This window comes from Cnephaeus nilssonii (genome assembly GCF_951640355.1).
Source record: "Cnephaeus nilssonii genome assembly, chromosome: 13".
In the NCBI taxonomy this organism is placed as follows: Eukaryota; Metazoa; Chordata; class Mammalia; order Chiroptera; family Vespertilionidae; genus Cnephaeus; species Cnephaeus nilssonii.
The window spans coordinates 65,490,861-65,514,037 of NC_137084.1; the positions used below are offsets into that span (position 1 = coordinate 65,490,861).

The 23,177-nt window shown below is 35.8% G+C and overlaps 1 protein-coding gene across 3 annotated transcripts in view; it reads left to right on the forward strand.

Annotated features, from left to right (window-relative positions):
- CNTN5 (contactin 5) overlaps positions 1 to 23,177 on the forward strand; it is a gene marked incomplete at both ends in the record, with an annotated part of 647,340 nt that overhangs the window by 384,371 nt on the left and 239,792 nt on the right. For all 3 annotated transcript variants that reach the window (XM_079788975.1, XM_079788976.1, XM_079788977.1), the window contains 4 exons: positions 4,480 to 4,661; positions 15,727 to 15,863; positions 18,372 to 18,501; positions 20,541 to 20,691. In XM_079788975.1, coding sequence (XP_079645101.1) covers positions 4,480 to 4,661; positions 15,727 to 15,863; positions 18,372 to 18,501; positions 20,541 to 20,691 — 600 coding nt within the window. The remainder of the gene's footprint in view (positions 1 to 4,479; positions 4,662 to 15,726; positions 15,864 to 18,371; positions 18,502 to 20,540; positions 20,692 to 23,177) is intronic.

Below are 23,177 nucleotides of genomic sequence, written 5' to 3' on the forward strand. Positions count from 1 at the left end.
AAAAAAAAAATTCACCTATTGTTAAAATCCTATATAATAAAATCGTAATATACAAATTGACCAAATGGCAAATGGTAGGCAGTGGGGCGGGGCCGCTGAGCAGGCAAGAAAAAACAAAAACAAAAAATAGCCCTGAAGATTAAGCCCTCAAATTATCACATTATTAAAAAACATAACTCCATCTATGTCCAAGCTTAATGAAACATAAGCAGGATAAACAAAAATAAAATGCATCAAGGTACATAATAATCTAATTGCTGAAAAACAATGACAAAAAGAAGAAAATCTTTAAAAAGTAGTCTGCCTAGGGGTTTTAATCCAGTGAAAATATTCTCCAAACATGAAAGCAAAATAAAAATATTGTCAAACAAAAAACCCTGAATAATTTATTTTAGTAGACAGCACTATAAGAAATGTTAACAGTATAGAGATTCTTCAAAAACTAAGAATAGATCTACCATACAACCCCGCAATTCCACTTTTGGGTATTTATCTGGATAAAAGAAAAACAGTAATGTTAAAGATATTTGCACCCCTCTGTTTTGCTGCAATATTTACAATAGCCAAGATATGGAAGCAACCTAGGTGTCCATAGATAGAGGAATGGATAAAGAAGATGTAGTTTGTATGTATATATAATGGATTATTTCTCAGCAATAAAAAAAGAACAAAATCTTGCCATTTTTGATATGGATGAACCTAGAGTGTATTATGTTAAATGAAATACAGTAGACAGAGAAAGACAAATACCACGTGATTTCACTTATATGTTGAATTTAAAAAATAAATGCAAATAAGCAAAACAAAAACAGATTCATTGAAACAACAAACTGATGGTTGCCAGAGAGGAGGTGCATTGAGGGATGAGTGAAAATGTGGAGAAGAATATATTCAATTACATGTGATAACTTTGCACAGTGATAGATGATTACTACACTTAATGTGGTAAGCACATCGTAAGATATATAAATGTTGAATCACTCTGTTGTATACCTAAAACTAATATAATATTGTATACCAATTGTACTTTAATAGAAAAGAAGCATATTCTGTGAAAAAAAAAAACAAACTTATGTAGGCTGAAAGAAAGCTAACACTATTTGAAAATTCCAATTTTCAAAAAGAAATAAAGAGCAGGATTTTTTTAAGCAAATGTATGTAAATATAAAATAATATATTTGCTCTTTTTAATTTCTAAAAAATATTCATTAAACAAAATTTATGGAACTTAGATAACTTTCCTGAGGTTACACAGCACCTTTGTGTCCAAATTGTACTTAAACCTTAATTGTATTACTGAAGGCCAGTGCTCCTAAGCAACATGTATTGCTAAAAAAAAAAGAAAAGAAAATACAAAGGAAATAGATTTAAACAGTTACTATTTATAAAACACAGAAATCATAGATGAAATAGTTGATTTTCTAGGGAAATATGAATTGCCAACATTGATGCAGCAGATATTTGAACACAACATAATTAAAGTAAAAAGAAGAAATTGAACATACTTGTAAACAAACAAACAAACAAAAACACCCTAACTTTATTGATGGTAGCAGACCCAGATGACTTTTTGTAAGAGTCATATCAGTATTCTAAAGAACATATAATTTCTCTACTACTTAAGCTATCAAAATAGGAAATGGAAGTATTCTGGCATGTTTCCCAAGCTATCATCCATCACTGTGATACATAATTTGTCAAAGCTAGCCTGTGAACAAACCACCAGCTCACTAACACACACACACACACCCTCACACACACACACACCAACAAACCTAATAAACTGCATACAATCTCACCTTTGAATAGTGACACAAAAATCCTAAATTAAAAAATCACGCCCTGGCTGGTGTGGCTCAGGTGATTGGATGTGGTCCTCTACACCCGTGGTTGGCAAACTGCGGCTCGCGAGCCACATGCGGCTCTTTGGCCCCTTGAGTGTGGCTCTTCCACAAAATACCACGGCCTGGGCGAGTCTATTTTGAAGAAGTGGCATTAGAAGAAGTTTAAGTTTTAAAAATTTGGCTCTCAAAAGAAATTTCAATCGTTGTACTGTTGATATTTGGCTCTGTTGACTAATGAGTTTGCCGACCACTGCCCTACACTGAAAGCTTGCTGGTTCTATTCCAGGTCCCCCACATGCCCAGGTTATGGGCTTCATCCCCAGTTGGGGGGCATGCATATCCTTGTTTTCTCTCTCTCTCGTTCCCTCTATCTCTAAAAATCAATTTAAAAAAATCATAAATCATCTATAATAATAAAAGCGTAATATGCAAATCAACTAAATGTCTGAATAGCGGAACAACCATCCAGATGACCTTCTGGATGAAGCTGCTGGGGCTGCGAAGGCCTACTCTTGCATGAATTTCATGCATCGGGCCTCTAGTTTTTCATATATATTAAAAGAATGATATGCCATGCCAACTTAAGCGTTATTCCAAAAAAATGCAAGGTTCACTCTTCCTGGATGTTGTCTGTATGTACCTAAACAAACAAGCAAAAACTATCAACCCGAATCCAACAATTTCACTTCTGTTTTATTCCTAAGGAATAAGTCAGAAAGATGTTCAAAAACACACATGGTCTTTATCATAGCATTGTTTATAACAGTGAACATTCCTATTGTTCCTATAAAGAAAATTTGTGAAAAAACACCCTATCCTTAGTATATGATTTATGATAGAATGTTACAAGAGATGCAAGTAGTATACACAAAGCAAAAAAAAAAAAAAAAAAAAAAAAATCCAGCAGACTGCACAAATAAGGAAAGACGGCTGAAGAGGAGGCATTTAGGACGGGTCTCAAGGGATCAGTAGGATTTTAACGGATATGATTGGAAACACACAGCGATGTGTTTCTGGGTCAGGAAATATGGAAGGAAGTAGTGAGAAATCAAACTGGAAAAGTAGAGTAGGTCCAGACCAGAAAGGTCATTAAATATAGATAGTAATAAATAAATCAGCAGAACAGAACTGAAAAGCCTGAAACAGAGTCAAGTATGTGAGAACCAATTATATGACAAACACAACCTTCCAAATATTGTGGGGAAGAGAGTGTTAACAATACAGAAATAAATAGTTGAATTCCCTGCCTCACACCCAAAACATGAATATTGTCCAGATGGATCAAAGATCCAACTGTATAAAAATAATTTAAAATATTACTAGGAATACTGCAGAAAATATGGACATAAACTTGGCTTTGTAGGTAATTTTATTTAAAAAAAAAACAAAAATTCAGAAGTCATGAAGAAAACTATAGATGTTTGTTTCTCCTAAAAATATGTATAGAATTATATCACAGAATTTTTCTGAGAAACAAAATCTTCATTATTCTAATACTCAAAACACTCTAAGAAATTAATTTAAACAATACAAACAGGGAAACAGAAAAATGAAAGAAAAATTAGAAAAGTAACATAAGCAAACATCTCAGAAAAGCACATGCAAATGGCCAATAAATTAAAAAGAGATGTTCAACCTTCCTAGAGTTCAGAGAAATATTAATTAAAGTATCAAATGCCATTTTTTACCTTTCAATACTGACAAAAATTAAACAATTAATCACATAAAATGGTGGCAAGGATATGGGGAAACAGGCTCATATATAACGGATAGGTGTGGAAACTGCCACTATATTATTGAAAAACAATCTGGCAGTACTTATTAAAATGAAAAATGTACATGCCCTTTGATCCATCAATTCCACTTTTGTGAATGTCTGCTGCAGAAAATAAAAGCAATAGTGCATGATATACGTGCAATGTTGTTTGTAGTAATATTGTTTCTTAGTGGCAAAGAAAGAAAACAATCAAAACTGGGACTATGCTGAATGTTTAACTATAAGGAATGGCTGATTAAATTCTGATATGTCAATACAATGGAATAATATGCAGCTATTAACCAGAATAAGTCCTGAGTTGACCTGGGATTCAATCTTTTAATAAAAATAATGAACATCAAGCATATGAGTTACATGTTTAAACAAAACAAAAATATCATATGTGTAAGTACGTTCATCATACAGAACAGGTGAGAGATTACATGCAAACTGTATTTGTCGCTGCAGAAGGAAGATATTTGCAGGAGTGGGGGCCAAAAGGATTCTTAATCCACTTAGCTCAAACTCTTTTTCAATCCCTTGCTATAAGTATTAATTATTTTGTAATTTCACCAAATCACTTTTAAATAATTTTACAAAGGTTTTAAAAATAAAGTATAATGTATTAACAGGTATATGTATTATCTATGAATTGCTTTCCTGAAATATGAAAGAAAGGGAACTATCTTCTTTGGCATCTAACTATTTACTTATCAGACAATCGGCATGGGAAGTGAAATATGTCAACCAGCACATGGTCCTTAATTGTGATTACACTTTATTGCACTCCGCCTATTAAGTGCTTAAATTACCAGATAACAGAATCTATGTCCCTAATAGTGGAAAGTATATTAACGATATTTTTGCTCCTTATCGTAGCCCAGTTCCAACAATTACATGGATGAAGGTTAATGGCTATATCCCTAGCAAGGCACGGCTGCGGAAATCTCAGGCAGTGCTGGAAATACCCAATGTGCAGCTGGATGATGCAGGCATATATGAGTGCAGAGCTGAAAACTCACGTGGAAAAAATTCCTTTCGTGGACAATTACAAGTATACAGTAAGTGTTCTCAGCAAAGCATGATGCTCTAGTCTCAAGACCCTAACTGAAAATGCAAATTACTTTGAACTAAATATTGTTTTCTAGACACACAAAAAAACAAAATTTAATTTATAATAATACTTCTTTGGTATGATAAAGCATCAAGTAAGATTACCCTACATTGAGAAATGATTTAAAATAAAATGGAAATTATCAGGTTCTTTGTATAGCAAAGAGAGTTTATAAAAATGAGATGTTTTCCTGGCACCAAAGCCAATGTCTGGGAAGGTTAAGAATCTTTATTAATTTATTCTTATCCTTGGCCTGAGTAACAATTGTCAGGAGTAACAATGTATTGCCTATAAACTATATCCCGCTCAGCTGTCTTTTTATAAAATAACATTTATTGGAACACAGCCACGTTCATTTGCTTACTTACAAACTATATGTCATTTTTGCACTGCTAGAGCAGAATTGAGTACTTGGGACAGAGAGGAGATAATGCAAACCCCCAAAATGTCTGCTCTCTTGTCCTTTACAAAAAAAACTTTGCTGACAATTCATACATCTGTATCATAACTAGCCTTTGCAGGCTGTAAGTGTTTATATTGTCCAAAAATGCCAATGAACCAACCTGGTTGTGTGTAAGAATTGGGAAAGCCTACTTTAAAAATATTTACAATTTCCTCTTAAAAATCTAAGGATCACAAATTGTATCTATTTTTCATATTTTTATAATAAACATTATACATAATAGGTAAGTGATATAATTCTATGTCTCGGGTGAGGACACTAAAAATGAGAGGAATAGAATAATCCAGAATCTATATAATAAAAGCCTAAGCGACTGTTACGGCGGATCATCTAGAATGACTTGTCGCTAAGATGTGCACTGACCACCAGGGGACAGATGCTCAATGCAGGAGCTGCCCCATGGTGGTCAGTGCACTCCCACAGGGGGAGTGCCACTCAGCCAGAAGCTGGGCTCCCCTGTGGGGAGCAGGTCTAAGCTGGCAGGCGGACATCCCCTGAGGGGTACCGGACTGCGAGAGGGCGCAGGCTGGGCTGAGGGACACCCCCTCAGTGCACATATTTGTGCACCAGGCCTCTAGTAGTGATATAAGCAAATACATATGCTCCCAATATAAAATTATTGTCCAAATTGCATATTCAGCTGAATCTGCCAAGCAACTATGACTGTCACTGTATCTCAAGATCAGTTATCCTAAATAGCTTAGTGTTCTTCACAGGGACTCTTTAAAAGTATTTTAAAATATTAATATCTGAATTCAATCTGTTTTTTTTTCTTTATCTCTACCACACCTTTAAGAATTCAGTGCTCCAACCAAATTGACTATGCACATTTTATTCATTCATTCACTGATCTAATCATTGTTTATTAAGTGCCTATTACTGCTAGCAACAGAGCTTTGAAGAAACTCATGGTCCATTGGTTAGATGAAAAGCAAACTCCACCTTGGAGCTGAGCATACTATCTGCTGTGATAAAGGCATGTGCAAAAGATTACGGGAGTACAGTCTACTGCATTCTCCAGCGATTTAAGAAAAGCTTCCAGGGGATTTGTACCTTAAAGGCTAAACAGAGGACAGCAACCTAGCAGAAAGATACATGAAGTAATTTAGAAGTTTGTAAGATTGAAACACTAGCCCTGGTTTGGTTCTTTTTAGGCCACGGGTATTATATTTGGATGAAATCTTCACAGATAAAAATCTGATACCTAAAGACAAGTGTTCACCTACTACTTTGCTACTCAAAACCACACACACACACACACACACACACACACACACACACGCACGCACACATGCAATGAGTGCCTGTTCCTTTTAAGGCTATTTTGGAAAAGTCCAAAATCTGTATTATGAAGAAGGGTCCACACCTAAATAAGAATTAGATTTACAGGCTGGGACCGAAGCTCCTATGGGCACTGCTCTACTTGCTCCCCTCCACACCCCAGCTACTTGATTCCTAGGCGGTAGCAAATATTGCTAGAAAAAGTAGAAACAATTGCTTTTCCTCAATATTATTTGTGTACCTTCTGGTGAGAGGATATGCTGCTAAGCAATAACTGTGGGCTCTCCTTGTCACGCACAATTAGGTGTGCACGATAGGCCAGCTGGGTGCAGTCAAACCTGCCCAGAGCATGCATCACTTTGATAGAAAATAATTAAGGTTGTTGACTAGGAAGAGACACTGAGCTAGCTAGCTACTTTGGCATATGTTTCTGACACTTTGGGAAGGTATCTTAGAAGAATGTGGTCTTTTGCTGTAGCCCATGGTCAGGCCTGTTTCCTGTCCTGATTTGCCCTGGATGTCTACTGCATGGGCATTTATGAACAATGCCCTACTCCACATCCAGAAATACCTTGCTTATTATAGGTTCACTCAACTTGTGTACTTTTAAAATTATTGTGTTTGACAGGAAGGGTTTTGCTCCTCACCCATCAAACTCTGTGAAATATAGGAAAAATCTTGGCTAACATTTTCACCTGACTGGCAGTTGCTACAGATAGCATGGTGCATAAAGGTTCCACTGCATCCATGGTTGGTACTTAACATCTCCTCTCAGAATGATCCTGTTGGAAGCTCTGGGACCTGAATTCGAGTGTTGGACGAAGTAGAGGCTGACCCCTTTAAATCTAAGTGGTCAATATTCACACAGTACTGAAAATATAGTCTTTCCTCGAGTTCACTTTCTTTTCGGAAGAATTATGGGAGTGTTTTAAATGTTCAGTAGTTAGACTCAAAAGATGAACCCAGCTTCTGAGGCAATCTTTCTGGCCTCATTGTTTTGTCAAATCATTAAAAATGAGGGCTAATATCAGTGCTAGCCATAAATTTAGGACACACATTTTATTGTTAATTACTCAGAATCTGTATTTTTAAACATACACCAAATGATACAACATAAAGAGGTTCATGTTAGTTTAATGAGTAAAAATTAAGGTAAACTTACACGTCTAATATTATATCAACATTTTAATATAGTACTTATAAGAATAAATTATAAAAAAATTAAAACAAAATTTTGGTAAGAATTTGAATCTTAGAAAAACTGCATACTTATTCAGTGGAATACGTCTTTTGTTTATAGCAGTGGTCGGCAAACTGTGGCTCACGAGCCACATGTGGCTTGCGAGCTGCGGTTTGCCGCTCTGTTGACTAATGAGTTTGCCGACCACTGGTTTATACTATAGAATAGTTTAATGGGTGAAATGATTTCTTTATTTTTTCTGTAGTTTCTGATGATTAATGGAAAACACCTTGTTTTAACTAGCCACACAAAATTTTCAGTCCTTATTTCCAATATAAGTGGAATCTTGCTTCATAAAGTTCTCAATCAAAATGAAAGAAAAAAAGAATGAGGAAACACAAAAGGGGAAGGAGGATGAAGACAAAGGAAAGAAGGAAGGTGGGAAGGAAGCTCAAACAATTTCAAGCAGTTTTATACATAAGGAGATCCCTAATAGCGGGCATTTGTGTACAGAAAAATCTTATTACATAAAGATGTGCGATCTATGAGTTTAAGTATATGTCATGTACCCACCAACTAGTAATTTGTCATCTTAAAGAGCAAGGGCACTGTAGTTGTGATTGCTAAATAGTTTACACTTACTATTCTGACTAGAAATATGTCAGTATTAAAATATACCTGTACCCAAGATGCTTAAAGAAAATTACATTGCATTGTACTAAATATCCAATAAGGTGTTTTATTTTTAGTGCAGTGTGGTATTATAGGTGTTATCTTTTATATGCCTGTAAAATCTCTGGACAGTGTCCTTATAAATTGCAAGGGCTTCCAGTGTCTGCAATTCGATTACAGAAAAGCTTTTTCAAGACAAAAACTATTTTTTCTTTTGCTATTATTCCTATTTTCCAGCACTAAGCATACACTCAGCACAGAATGGATTATTTTTATTACAAATCTATGCTCATTATAAAGATTAATGCTTAGATATGCACACCATTCTTCAAGGTATACTGTAAATAGATAAGAGTCAGGAGATTAAAGAACCAATGAAGGTAATTAAGGTAAAGCATGTGAAGACTTTAGACTTAATCCATGGTGGGTGAGCATAACAGTTTCCACGTTGGCAGAAGATAGCATATTCACAGACCTGTAAACTGCTAATAAGTAGGTAAATACATAGTGGCATTTTATTATTGTTTACTGATTTTTAAAAAAAATAGTGTTGGCTTTCACAGCTATCATCCAATCTAATATTTTTGAACCTCTAATGGACACTTAGTATATCAGATCTTATTTGAAACTGTCTTCATAATTCACTCTGTGGATAAACTGTCTCTGGATTACTTGGCCTCAAATGTATTCATGGGCTTGTATCTCGGGAACACATAGAGTTGGTGGAGTCTTTCCCTGAAGCCAAGGATAATGTACTAGTTGTTAAAATGGAAATAAAATTGAATTAGTAATTTCTGTAAAAGAACTAATGAAGGGAGCAAATAGTAGCCAAGAGCTTATGTTTTAGACACTACTGTACTACTAGGCACTTTGCATAATATAAGTCCAAATAACCCTTAGGAATTAGTATTCCTGCTTGGCAGATTGGGATCCTAAGGCCTAGCAAGGTTAAGGAGCTTATCCCATTCACAATAGGCAGTGGAACCAGATTCCAACTTAGAACTAGCAATGGCACCAGAAATCAACCCCAAGTGTAGGATGTTACCTCTCAGTGACAGAGTGAGGACCTGAGCTAAGGCGTGGGGTGAGAAGGGGATGAAGAGTAGTTAATTCCTTTCAGTCACCTCTAATTGCTAGAAAACACTGTTTCATACATTGTCCTTTCATTAGTTCTCAGTCCCTAGGTTTCTTCTCTTCCAAATTGTGGTTTTCTATAGTAAGCATGATTTTAAAAGATGTTTTAGCTATTAAAACATATTAAAGATTTACCATAGAAAATAATGTAAAATTGTAGATATCTAATTAATAATTTCAGCCATAAAGAAAATGTTTCCAATCCTCTTTGGAGAAAATTTCTCACCTTGAGTTCTGTTGTTATGAAAATGATACCAAATATGTTCATAGTTGATAGAAAATAAGGTTCAAGTTATTGTATGAGCAATGGATTAAGGGAGGAAAGTAACCAATATTTTTTTATATCAATCATCACTCTAGGCCATTGAAATAGGAATTATAATCTATAGCTCACAGATGAGGCTGATTAAAGTTAACTAACTCATTCCTAATCACATATTAGAGCAAGGGCCTGGTAGCACTTGGATTTGAACCTACATTTACCCCAACTTTGTAATCTTCCCAATATACCAAGTTACCTTTCACTGGCCCACAGCTGAGAATCCTAATATTGAGAATGAGCTATGAGGATAAAATATGTTGGCTCCTCAACACTTGAGTACAGGAGTAATGAAGGAGGCCAATAACAATCAGCATTTATCAACAGATTTTCAGAATTTCTAATGACAAGAGATAATAAGCAAGATTCCCTTTACACACATCTGCTCTGTGTTTTAAGAATATAACCTAGATACTGATCTGAAGCTCAAACATACCACATAAGTAGTTGGCAATGTACAGTGCATCTTGGGAGACTGTCACAGCTTCTGGGCTTACAATGCCATATGCCTCTCAAATTGTTCACACCCTCAAATAGGTAGTTTGACAAAAGCTAGAGGAAAAAGTTACTGGCTTTTTCTTTTTTAAATTCTGGGGGCAAAGTAATCAGCAACTTTTACTTGTAGAATTAATTGTTGGTAGAGTGAATTTGAATACTATTTTAATTATATTTCTGTGTCATCCACTATAGTTTGAGCTGACAGACATTGTAATATATTTATCTTTGCATTCTTGGTGCTAGGCATTGCACCAATTGTGATGTCCAATAAATATTCGAAGAGGAAAGGAAATCAGAAATTTTTTTTTTCAATTAATTGATCACTTGTTGATTCTTATGACAAAGTCATTTGGAACCAGGACTCTAAATTAGGCCAAACATTATTTTGATTTCTAGTTTTTCTTCCCCAGATGACCAGTTTTTAAATTTGTTAGTTTTTTTCCTTTCCTAATTTTCATTTTAGTAACTTTTAAAGAAATTTTTCAATTTCTTTCTTTTTTTAAAAAAAAATATTTTATTGATTTTTTACAGAGAGGAAGGGAGAGGGATAGAGAGCTAGAAACATTGATGAGAGAGAAACATCGACCAGCTGCCTCCTGCACACTCCCCACTGGGTATGTGCCCACAACCAAGGTATATGCCCTTGACTGGAATCGAACCTGGGACCTTTCCGTCTGCAGACCGATGCTCTATCCACTGAGCCAAACCGGTTTCGGATGAATTTTTTCAATTTCTTTTTCACTCCCACAAACTGGGCATCCCAGTACTAGTTGCAGGACATTAAGTTCCATATCAGTTATAATCAATGTCCTGTAATCAACCATCATGTGTGGGTCAGTGCTGTGTCTAAAGTAAATATCTCTGCTCTTAATGATCATGCTATCTAGCAGGGATGTCAAACCATAACTAAAACATTCAATAAGTTTAAGTAAGCAACAGAAGAGAGGTAATAAGTGACTATGTGATTATTTTCCAAGTGAGTAAGAACTGTAGGTGTCCAGTGAAGAAGCAATCACTTCCCTTTAAGGTTAGCAATTATAGTCCTTATAGTACTTATACAGAACCTTGAATTATGAGTAGAGTTAAAAGATAGAAGTAAAATATTCCACGTGGATTGAACAATCTGAAGAAGATGCAGGGTGTGCTTGGGGAGACAACAAACTTGTCTCCTTGGATTACAGGGGTCATGTATAGTTATGAAGTTGTCTGGCAAAGCAGAGTAGGAAAGTTTATATAAAGTCCAAATGAGAAAGCAGAGTTTAAGGTTGCTTTGGCATCTGACCATTTCTATGTTTTGCACATGACTACAAAGAGATTGATTTTGGAAGCCAGGCACAAAATATCAGAACCAATATTTGAAGCTCACTAGGGTAGGTTGTTGAGTGAAAGCTTCTAGGCTTGAAGTTGAATCACAGAGTGGATTCAAAGGCCTACAAATCCTGACTACGCCAAGGTAAGTCTCCTTAAAGGCCAGGCTAAATTGGCTGGAAGACCAATGAGCTACTAAAAACAAAATTTCCATTTAGAGACAAGTTTGAAAGTAAACACACTAGGTATACAGCATATGCTTTCAACTCATTTTTTATTTCATTTTATTTTTTTACCTTTATTGTTGAAAGTATTACTGATGTCCCCTTTGTTTGCATTTTTCCCCCTCCACCCCATACCCGCCCCTCCCAGGCCTTCACCACTCTATTGCCTGAGTCCATGGGTTATTAAAGGAGGAACTTATATGCATAACCCATCAACTCATTTTTTAACATTTAAAAATGGGATGGGAGAAATATACTCCCTAAAGTTAGAAATGTCTGACTTTGAAAGTAGTTACTGTCTCTTACTGTGGGACTTGGGGTAAATTTCTTTAACTTCTCTGAGCCAAAATTTCCTGATTAATGAAAAGAAATGTATTTATTTGGGGGATCAATATTGCAAGCGTTAATTGATCATTGAGCTCAGTGTGTCTAGGCCTAGCATTTAATAAATGACAGTTCGTCCTTGCTTTTTCCCCTCCTTTCTCAACCGGCTTAGGTTTTGGACATCTGTTGGCCTTTTTAGACCCACTATTCTGATATCCATGTGCAGTTTCCTTCAGCACATCTTGTTTCCTTTCTTATGCTGTCCTTTCCTGTGTCATTGATTTTACACCCCCTCTACCACAGCATAAACTTCTTAAATATAGGACATAGGTGTCCTGCATCCCTCATAACCTCCAAGATTGAGCAAGAACTGAATAATATGGGGTGAGTGAATCAATGATCAAAGTCCTCACTAGCACTAAGTAAATATTTTACAAGTTAATGCCAAAAAAGTTGCTAGAGAGAAATAATCAATATTTTTATGTTTATTTCTTCAATTGTTTTAAAGAGAATATTTGTGAACAAAGAGTCACTTTGCGCCCCCACACCCCCCGTAGTTTTATTTAAAAAATCAAGCAATGGAGAAAAGACACTTTACTTATATCTTAAAATTTTCATACAATTGCAACATTGTCTTATTTCTTTTTTTAAAGTTATAAAGTGTATTTTTACAACTACTCAATATATGACTTACATGTTGATTTCATCAAATGAAATATACCTGAACATACATACCCACTACATGATATGCACAGGAAAAGACACAGAGGTCAAGCAATACTTTCATACCAGAATTCAAGATATTAAGTAGCAAGGAAGTACAGTGGCATTGAAGGCTGAGGTGAAGTACAAGAGTCAATAATGTAAAGAGAGCAGACATTTCAAGATGTACCCAGATAACACCAGTTCTTACGTATCAAATTATTTCCAGAAAAATAATGTTGAAGCATTTCTGTTGAGGCAGAAGTCAGTTTCAGGATGTGGTTTCTACAAATCTGTAGACTGAGAGTTAAGTAGGTTAATTTGATTAGGGTCAGACTCAAGGTTTCCAAAAATCACACTGAAGGATAAACAAACTAAGGAAGCACGCTTCACAAAGCTGAATTCGGTGTAATTAGTCTTTCATTCCGAGGCTTCATTTTTATCTTGAATGTTCTCCCACATTTAGTTTGCAGATAGTCATGTTCCAGTAAATCTATCTATATATATATAAAAGCCTAAGCGACTGTTATGAATGGAGGACCTGACAACTGACCAGTAGCAATGATGCACACTGGCCACCAGGGGGCAGATGCTCAATGCAGGAGCTGCCCCGTGGTGGTCAATGTGCTCCCACAGCCAACCTCCTGCGGTCCCTCCCCCCTCGCTCCCAACCCCCAATCCCTGGCTGGCCAGGCCATTTATGAATCCATGCACCGGGCCTCTAGTAAAGTAAATAAAGTTGTTTGCATGGAAAATAATACAATAACTAATAAATAATAATAGAAGAAGAAACTCTGTTTGGGGTACTCACAGCTGTAAACCTGCTTTTCCCCACTCCTGTATATGACAAAGTCATAATGAAAAGCGTATTAAATCCCAATCTAAAAAACAAGTCTGTGTAAATGGCTATGGCACAATTCTTCTGTTTTATTTCTAAGGAATTATTAAGCATAGCGATTTTTTTTTAGATAATGACCGTATATTAAGTCTTAGAGCAGTGGAAGCAAGCAACCTGTGCTGACTCATCTATATATATAAAAGCCTAATATGCTAAGTGTCTGACTGAGCGCTCGACCAATCAGTCGCTATGACGAGCAGCACTGACCATCAGGGGGCAGATGCTCCAACCGGTAGGTTAGCTTGCTGCTGGGGTCTGACCAATCAAGACTGGGTGAGACGGCACTGGACATTCCCTGGAGCCCTCCTTCTGTCCCTCCCTCGGTCCCTCCCCAGCCACCGGCCCCGATTGGCCCTGATCAGAACTGGGCGAGATGGCCCTGATCGGCCAGATTGCCCGCCAGGTGGAGGGACCCCACATGTGCACGAATTTGTGCACTGGGCCTCTAGTCATGTTATAAAGATCTTCAACAAAGTAACATGGAAAGGTGGAAGTCAGAGAGACAACGCAAAAAAATGCTTCCTCTGTACAGGACACATTCTTGAATTTGCCAAAACTGGAAAAAGTAGGTAGAGGAGGTGATAAATAGGAAATGGCTATTTATTTTTTTCTTTACTACTTACTCATAAAAATTTGCTTCTATGTTAAAGAAAGAACCATCTCTGTCAGTCCCTGGCTTTCATCAAAAAGTTAGCATCCTCTATAGCTACCAAGTAGCACATCACGTGATTGTGCTCCAGGTTCCTTAACAATCGCATTTGGGCATATTATCAGGATTACATCATCCCTAGTGTTCCAGTGCCTGCTACCTACCAACATGTATCAAGGACAGACTCCCCGCAGCCTGGGGAGATCCAGCTAGCTTTTCCTGCATCCGATTCTTTAGAGAACTATGATGAAAACAACTCCTGGAAACCTGGCAACAGAATCCAAAAGTTGCAGCTGGGGACACTTCTTCCCTTGGCTCCTAAAAGTAGTCTCTTCAAGCCCCATATTTACTTACCCGCCACTACAAACCCTGGGCCCTGTCCCTCCACAGCCCAGACTCCCATGCAGGATCGCTCCATGCAGAGCTGCCCACCACTACCACTTCGCCTGGGGTCCGCCCTGAAAGCAAGTGTAGACCTGTCCTTTAACCCTTCGTGGGCATCCTCTCTGCCAAGTCAGAGCCCAGCTACTCTGTGGACGTCTTTAAGTCAGCAGCCCAGCTGGGAGCCAAGCGTTGGGGTTGGCGCCCGCAAGCCATCCACAGGCGAGAGCCTCTCCCTGCAGGTCCCCATGCTGATTCTCTGTTCATAGCCCCTCTGAACCGCCGTCTCCCTCTTTCTTGATAAAGGAATTTTTCTCTGTTGTAAATTTGAAAGCTTTAAAATATACATAATATATACGAAGAATGCTAATGAGTATATAAAATATGTATATCAACTAAAATTTGAATTTGCAAATTAACTTTCTGAAGCCATCCAGATTCTATTAGGGGAGAAAAATAACCCAGCAGACCATTTATTCAGTAAATGGACATGTTGCATTACTTCAACCTGTGCTATCGCTGCCCCAATATTTAAGTACCTGCCTTCCTGCTAGTCAGATTCTGGCACCTTAGGGAGAATTTAGCCACTGTTTTGCCATGAATGAAACAATGATACATCTGTAATACTATCAACAATAAAAATAGATTAATATACATTTATATACATATATATTCTAAGAGAAATGTCAAAAAAGATAAACTTAGCTTTCAATGATCAAAATATCAACACTGCTCTATATACACATGTATGTATATATGTATATATATATATATATATATATATATATATATATTCCATTTTTATATTTACACAAGAAATGAGAGTTCTGTGTGTAATAGAATGCTGTGCTTCTTCCAAATACTTATAGTTACGTGAACTGATAAAACTTTGTAATGCAATGAATACATTCATAGGAATTGTGAATTTGGTTAAGTGTTTGAAAAATGAAATCATCTCTTATTGCTTAAATTCTTACAGCTTACCCACACTGGGTAGAAAAGCTCAATGATACTCAGTTAGACAGTGGGAGCCCGCTCCGCTGGGAATGTAAGGCTACTGGGAAACCCAGGCCCACATACCGCTGGCTGAAGAACGGAGTGCCCCTCTTAACTCAGGTACTTTTGGTAACTATTGACTTTTAGCAGGATTTCAAATAGGACAATCCTCTTTTCTTCTTATTGAAATCCATTTCTTTCTTATGCTTTATAATACATTTGGAGTGAGAAATACCACAAATATATAAACAATTTTTATAATTTTAAAAAATGTTTATTTATTGATTTTTTTAAATATATTTTTATTGATTTCAGAGTAGAAGGGAGAGGGAGAGAGAGATAAACATCAATGATGAGAGAGAATCATTAATTGTCCTCCTCGTTAATTGGGAATGGAGCCCACAACCCGGGCATGTGCCCTGACCCCCTGACTGGGAATTGAACCAGTGACCTCTTGGTTCCTGAGTCCATGCTCAACCATGGAGTCACACCGTCTGGGCTATTTATTTATTTATTTATTTATTGAGTGAGTGAGTGAGTGAGTGAAAGAGAGAGAGAGAGAATAAGAGAGAGAACTTTGTTGTTTCACTTATTTATGCATTCATTTGTTGCTTCTTATATGTGCACTGACTAGGGATCAAATCAGTAACCTTGGCATTTCTGGATGCCTCTGTAACCCACTGAGCTACCCAAACAGGGGGACAATTTTTATTTTAATTAATTAGTTTTTTTTAATAATGCATTGTTTCTTTAAATTGTATTAAATCCTATAAATTCTTAGGAAAATATAAATGCTTTATCATAGACTCATTACCATTTCTAGCTGACTTTTAGACACCATCTAGCTTGTTGCTATTGCTTTGCAGATGATGGAGACAACCCCAGGTAGTAAAGTGACCTGCCCAAGATCATATATCTAGTCAGGGAGACTGGAATAGAACCCCCCTGTATTCTGTGTCCTGGGCAGGTTCTTACTGTGGCATCCTGCTACCCATACATTTAAATATCCTTTTAGCCCTAACCGGTTTGGCTCAATGGATAGAGCATTGGCCTGCGGACTCAAGGGTCCCGGATTCGATTCCGGTCAAGGGCATGTACCTTGGTTGCGGGCACATACCCAGTAGGGAGTGTGCAGGAGGCAACTGATCGATGTTTCTCTCTCATCGATGTTTCTAACTCTCTATCCCTCTCCCTTCCTCTCTGTAAAAAAATCAATAAAATATATATTTTTAAAAAATATCCTTTTAGGAAATCTGCATATTTATAAAAACAAGTTAATATGTACAAAATTTGAAAATAAATCAATTACTATTTAATTTCAGAATAATAGTAATAATTTTAGTGAACTCTTTCCCTTACTTTTGGCCTTTGCAGGAAAGAGGGCAGCGGGGATAGTGCACTATTTATGGCCAAAATGGAGGGATGTGTATAATGTTGAAATCCTGAGCACAGGGGCCTCTTGTCTGTCATTTACCTCTTTGGACTTCAGTTTGCTGCTTTGTAAAATGAAGAGATTAGATCAGATCATCCCTACAGTCCCATCCAGCTCCAACATTCCCTTACTCTAAAGCCAGTTAGGCCAAAGCAAATGCAATTACATAAAAAGACAGAAAAGTCGAGCCGTTAAAAAGAACTACAGAGCTGTTTAAAAACGAAACAACACTGAGCGTGAGAGCCTGGGAATCTGAGGCACTGACTCATTGCCTGTTTCTCTCTAATTCTTGCATGGATACCAGATACACTTTGAGAAGGGACTGTGCTGTCATGTTTTCTACTGTCAGCATCCAAGTAAAGTAAACGCCATCAATTCCACTGGCAGATGATACATCTGCAAAGTGAATAGGTTTATTCTGAAAATGATGTCAAGCTACTTGGCATCTCTGTTGATAATCAAAGCACTGGTCACTAATATTTTAAAAATGATCTGCATGGTATTAAGTAGACAAGACAGCTGGTTGTTTCACAACATTTAAAATTCATTTTTAAATGTGCTCTTGGCCTCTTGGGTAGGGAGTCAATTTACTTCAATTTGCACATGCTCAATTTTTCTGACTTCTGTATTGTTTCTTCTGATTATGAAGTTTATATTTTTTTATCAATAATTTTATACAGAATCTAGTTTTAAGGCAGTTTTTTATTTGTGTTATGTTAGTGGGAAGTGAGAGAAAAGGCAAACTCCTGACCAGATCAATATAGTAAGGGGTCTTTGTTATGACCTTAGCTATATTTAACATTGATTCTATGTATTTATAGCCTCAATTCTTTCTGCCATGTAAACCCCTGCTTCTCCTTCATAAAATGAATTCAAATAAAAGCTTCATCTGAAGGTTGTTCTTCACAAGCTCAGCTAGTATACCAAACAAAAGCAGCTCCACTTAAAAACAAAGGTAAAACTTGAAAGAATAACTACAGAAAAATATAGTTATAGTTTCTTTCCTAAGAAGTAGTTATAATTTACATGAGGCCTTATAATACAATAAGGAACAGTAAATTGTGTTGCTAAGTTGTCAAATAATGTTCAATTGCATTAATTGCAGGCTATTTTTTTTTCTTGGTCTGGCAGATGGTAACTGCAGAATCTGTATGATTTGCTCACTTTCTATATCTAATATTTTTATTCCATTACAGAGTAAGGTTGAGATGGTTAATGGAGTACTGATGATCCACAGTGTGAATCAGTCAGATGCTGGAATGTATCAGTGTTTGGCTGAAAATAAATATGGAGCCATTTATGCCAGTGCTGAGCTGAAAATTCTAGGTATGCGATTTCTAAGTAAGTCAATGGGAACAAAGCATGGCCTCTTTCCATGCTCTAATTCTCGCTCTACCAAAGTTTTATGATGTGATTGCAAAAGCCTATTTTTTGGATTGAAAAAAAATACTATGTCTTGCTAATATTTTTTAAGCTTTAGGGGACAAGTTTGCATGGGTACAGTGTGTGCCATAACTTTTATTATAAGGCTTTTCTAACTTTCGTTTTAATCATAACAGGGTTCCACAATACATGTTTTCCATGGCATTAAAGAAATCATAAGGAATATATGTTAACTTTCAATTAAGGATGTCTTGGGGGTAGGGAACCAGAATGTAGACTTCAAGCAGCCTCTCCCTGTCCCCCTAGCAATGCTTAAGACTTTTCTGAGCGGCTCCTACCTACCAGAGTAGGGACTCGAGAGTAAAGCACCTCTCCTCCTGGGGCATCACCATGTCCATCCTTACACATTATGGAAAGCCTTCCTGAGGCCAGGCACAGCTGTTTCATAGGGTTTCACCTTTTATAAGAATGTAACCAGGGCAGTAATACTGTTTCACTATTTACTACAGGAAAGATAAAATGCCATGGAATAGGCTACCAAGATTGAGCATATTTGGGCTGCTGGAATGGATTTAATTTTTTCCACTCTGATGATTTTTAAACTTTGGTTCTGGGATGTTTATAACACAAAGGGAGGTAGTTAGGGGATCTCAATTCACTGCCTCTCAAAAGTGATCAGAAGCCCAAGTGTACTTTCTATTCTCCACTTACATTCCCCAAGCATGACATCAACAGAAACACCCAAGATCTCAGGGAATATGGGAACGTACCATTAATAAATTACCTAAATGTAACACACCGTAAGACAACTTATTAAATTATGAATGCCTAAACTTATTTTTTTCTACATTATAACCAACATAGACATGAGTTTACATTTTAGTCCCCTAAGACTAATCAATAAGATATTAATGTACTTTCTTTTCAGCTTACACTCCATTTCTGAGTTAGGAAGCTGATTCAGCCTTCACTCAGTTAATCTTTTACTCAGAAACACTTAGTCACTAGACATATTTTCAAAATTACCTTTTGTAAGTTCTATTTCCAGTAGGCAATCAAAAACGTTGCCTGTGATTCCCCCATAATATCCTTCACTTTTCTTTCAATGCCTTAACCCTCTCAATTGCATATATATCTTTTTTATGTTGGGTACATATTTTTAATGTGTCATGCATTATATTGCTATGTGATGGACATAAAATGCTTGTGAAATAATCACAAAATTGTCATACTGGTACAATAAATATCTCAGGTACTGTAGACTTGTAGGTATATTTTTCAGGTTTTCTTTAGATTCAAGTGCTTTTTAAAAAAAATTGCTCTAATCTCTGTATCATGTATTCTTCAACCACAGCTGCACAATGTAGTTAATTGTAATCTAGAGTATCTTGATAAAAATACAATAAAAATAATATTAATGAATGAGCAGACCTAGGTGAATAATTGCGAACAGTGAAATAGAACTTTTGATTGAAATTTAAATTATTTTATTTCTTAAAAATATATTTCCATTTCTTAAAAACTGCATTTAATTGTGTATAACATTGAAGCAAAATATGCTTTAGTTAAGACTCACACATAGGAAATGGATGACAGAATTGTCTTCTCCACGGGGGACCTCCATTTTTCCAGAGGAAGCCCAAAATAGACTTTATTTGCTGACCCCTTCACCTTTTGCCCAAGGTGCTCATTAGTCTTTTGCAATTAAAGTTGATAACCATAATTAAAGAATGTCATTTTTTTTAAAAATAGCCTTTTCTCTCTGGATTCCACATTTTATGAAACCATCACATACTAATGAAAAGAACAACCAATAAGATAGCTATTAATTAATAAATTTTAAGTTAATGCCTTTTGTCTGTGTAAATATTGTATGATTTTATTAGAAATGTAGCCCAGAAGAAAAAGTTGCAAAATATTGATGTATCATACATTTGAGATTATTGTCATTGCTTCTGGTAGAACTAACATTTTTTTAATAGCTTCAGCTCCCACTTTTGCACTGAATCAGCTGAAGAAAACAATAATTGTTACCAAAGGCCGGGAAGTCATCATAGACTGCAAACCCCAAGGCTCTCCAAAACCAACCATCTCTTGGAAGAAGGGAGACAAAGCAATTAGAGAGAATAAAAGGTTAGAAGTCTATTTCATAATCTAAACTCTTAATGTCAAACTTTTTTGAAGTTGCTGATGATACACGCAAAGTATACAAGAGTCTTGCAGTACTTGTGAAACATATTTTCATGACTAGATGAAATATGGTTTTGTCTATATAGTTATTAAGAAGAACCCAAAGGTTTACTTCAATATAGTGAGCTGACTTTACCTCTGTGGTGTTTCAGCACCAATTGAGAACTTCACCAGGTTATGAAGAAAGCAAACACTTGTTTAGTTAAGTGAGTTATTTTGAGTTTTCATTTTGGGTCTGCAGAACTGGGGATACCCAAGTTATCTATGATAATTTTTAGAGAATGTGTTCTCATTTCAAATTTAACATTAAAAATAACATAAACACATTCTGGATCTTTTGGATAATTACTTTATGATGGAACACTTCCAATTAAAATGTGTGCCTATTTGCCTTTCTTTTTGTTTTCCGTAATGTTGATACAAAATAGTACAGGAAGTTTCAGTAACCACAGGCAATTGAGAAATGTGCAGAGTAATATATAATGTGTAAAGATTTGTCTTTGGTAAGTAAACTAAAAGGGCATCAGAGAAGTACAAATATAAAACAGATGAGAGAATCAAATCATCCCATCACGGTCTATGCCAAGGTCAAAAGTCCCATGCTCTCCCAGTTATTGCCATATTGGTGCTGTGAATGGTGACAGCTTTGACAAAATAATAACCTCCAATATATTAAAATAGGGTTGAATATGTTGCCTTAGAGTTTATTTTTCATTTGATCTGTAATGATGGAGTTTATACCTGGTTTTATGTTCGTCTGGGTCTAAGTAATCATATACTTAAATAATTTAAGTCAACATTAGGGATCCATTTGAATAATTCTTAAAAGTAATGTTGGAATATTTGAAATTATTAAAAAATGTTTTTGTTTGCCATTCAAGTTGGAGAAATACTGATTTAAATTGCCTGTGTCTGATGAACTAATTTGTGGAAAAACTAGATTCAGTTTGGGCCTAAGGATCTATGCTTCCTGGAAAGGGTATCATCAGAGATTGATAGGGGTAGTATCATCGGGCATCTCATTCTGAAAGGGAATTTATCTTTTAACTTGGAGTAGGGGGCCAGGTGGTGGGCAGGATCACAAACTGCAAGATCTGTGTTGCATATGGCTGAATTACATATCAAGGAATTGAATTTTGGGGGTTGCTGCTTATCGAAATATATTTTAAAACCTGGCACAAACCTTATTAAAACAGAAGAAAAATTTTTTTATTGTAAAAAACAAATACTTTACATTGCTTGGTATCGTTTTTTTTCTGAATGTATTGAAATATTTTATATCACCAAAATATATATGCCATATCAGTGTAAGCCATCCCATTTGAAATGCTTGTTTGTGGGTGGCCTGTACACCTTGTTCTATTTATTTCTGTTCATCATAGAAAGTTCCTCATCATCTATTCATAGACATCTCACTGTGAGTTTAAAAAATTAGGTGGCATCTCTTTTGTCAAAGCAAGTGTATTGAGAGAGGAACAAGATTATGGTTTTCTATTACAACTAATATAAGCAAATATAAACTTTTTATTTTCTGGAAGTTGAAAACAAAGTTGTGAATTTACCAGTTTTCTTGATTGATTTTCTTCTCACTGGTAATCCCTTGGGTTAGGGGGAGAAATACACTGGCTTCAAACTCCAACCACTCTTTTTTTTTTCCAGATGTCAATATTTTGGGTCAAAGTGCAAGTCAGCGAGGAATCTTAAATAGTTTTGTTTTTATTTATTCAAGTAAAAACAAGACTTGGCCACATTTGCTTAGCATTTTGCCTACTCAGATGTGTTTAGGTTTGTAAAGTGGTTTAATTTAACAACTCTGGTGGTATAGTGCATTTTTACAACTAAAATCAACAAGACCACTTGCAAAATACGATTTTTTACTGCTATATGATTTGTTTTCATTTGAGCAATCCCAGGTTTCAGGAAGAATACAGTCCAATTAGATATAAAAATATTAAAGAGTCAAGTATTAAAATAAGAGGTTAAGATTTAAATATTAGAATGAATTTCATAAAACAGAGTAGAAGGCACACATAGATGTATGAAAAACTGAACATTCTACAATATGAATGGAAACTTGAAAATTAAAATGTCAAATGTATATATGATAAACTCTTTAAGATAGGATTTCAGTTACATATGCAACTTATATCCTTACAGAAATTTTAGATCACTTCTCTTTATTATAAAGCTCACCAATCATTTGATAAGAGTCGTAAACATAATTTAAATACTATAAATGGAGATGTTAGAAATCTATTAAAGCTTTGAAAACTGCAAATATATTTTATATTTGGACTACATATTTAAATTATGGTTTATTGTAAAATAAGTATATTTACCATTTATATGATATACATTAAATATGGGGTATCTAAAAAATGTATACACACTTTGAATAATTATTAATTCTAATGGGTTAAACCTGAAAA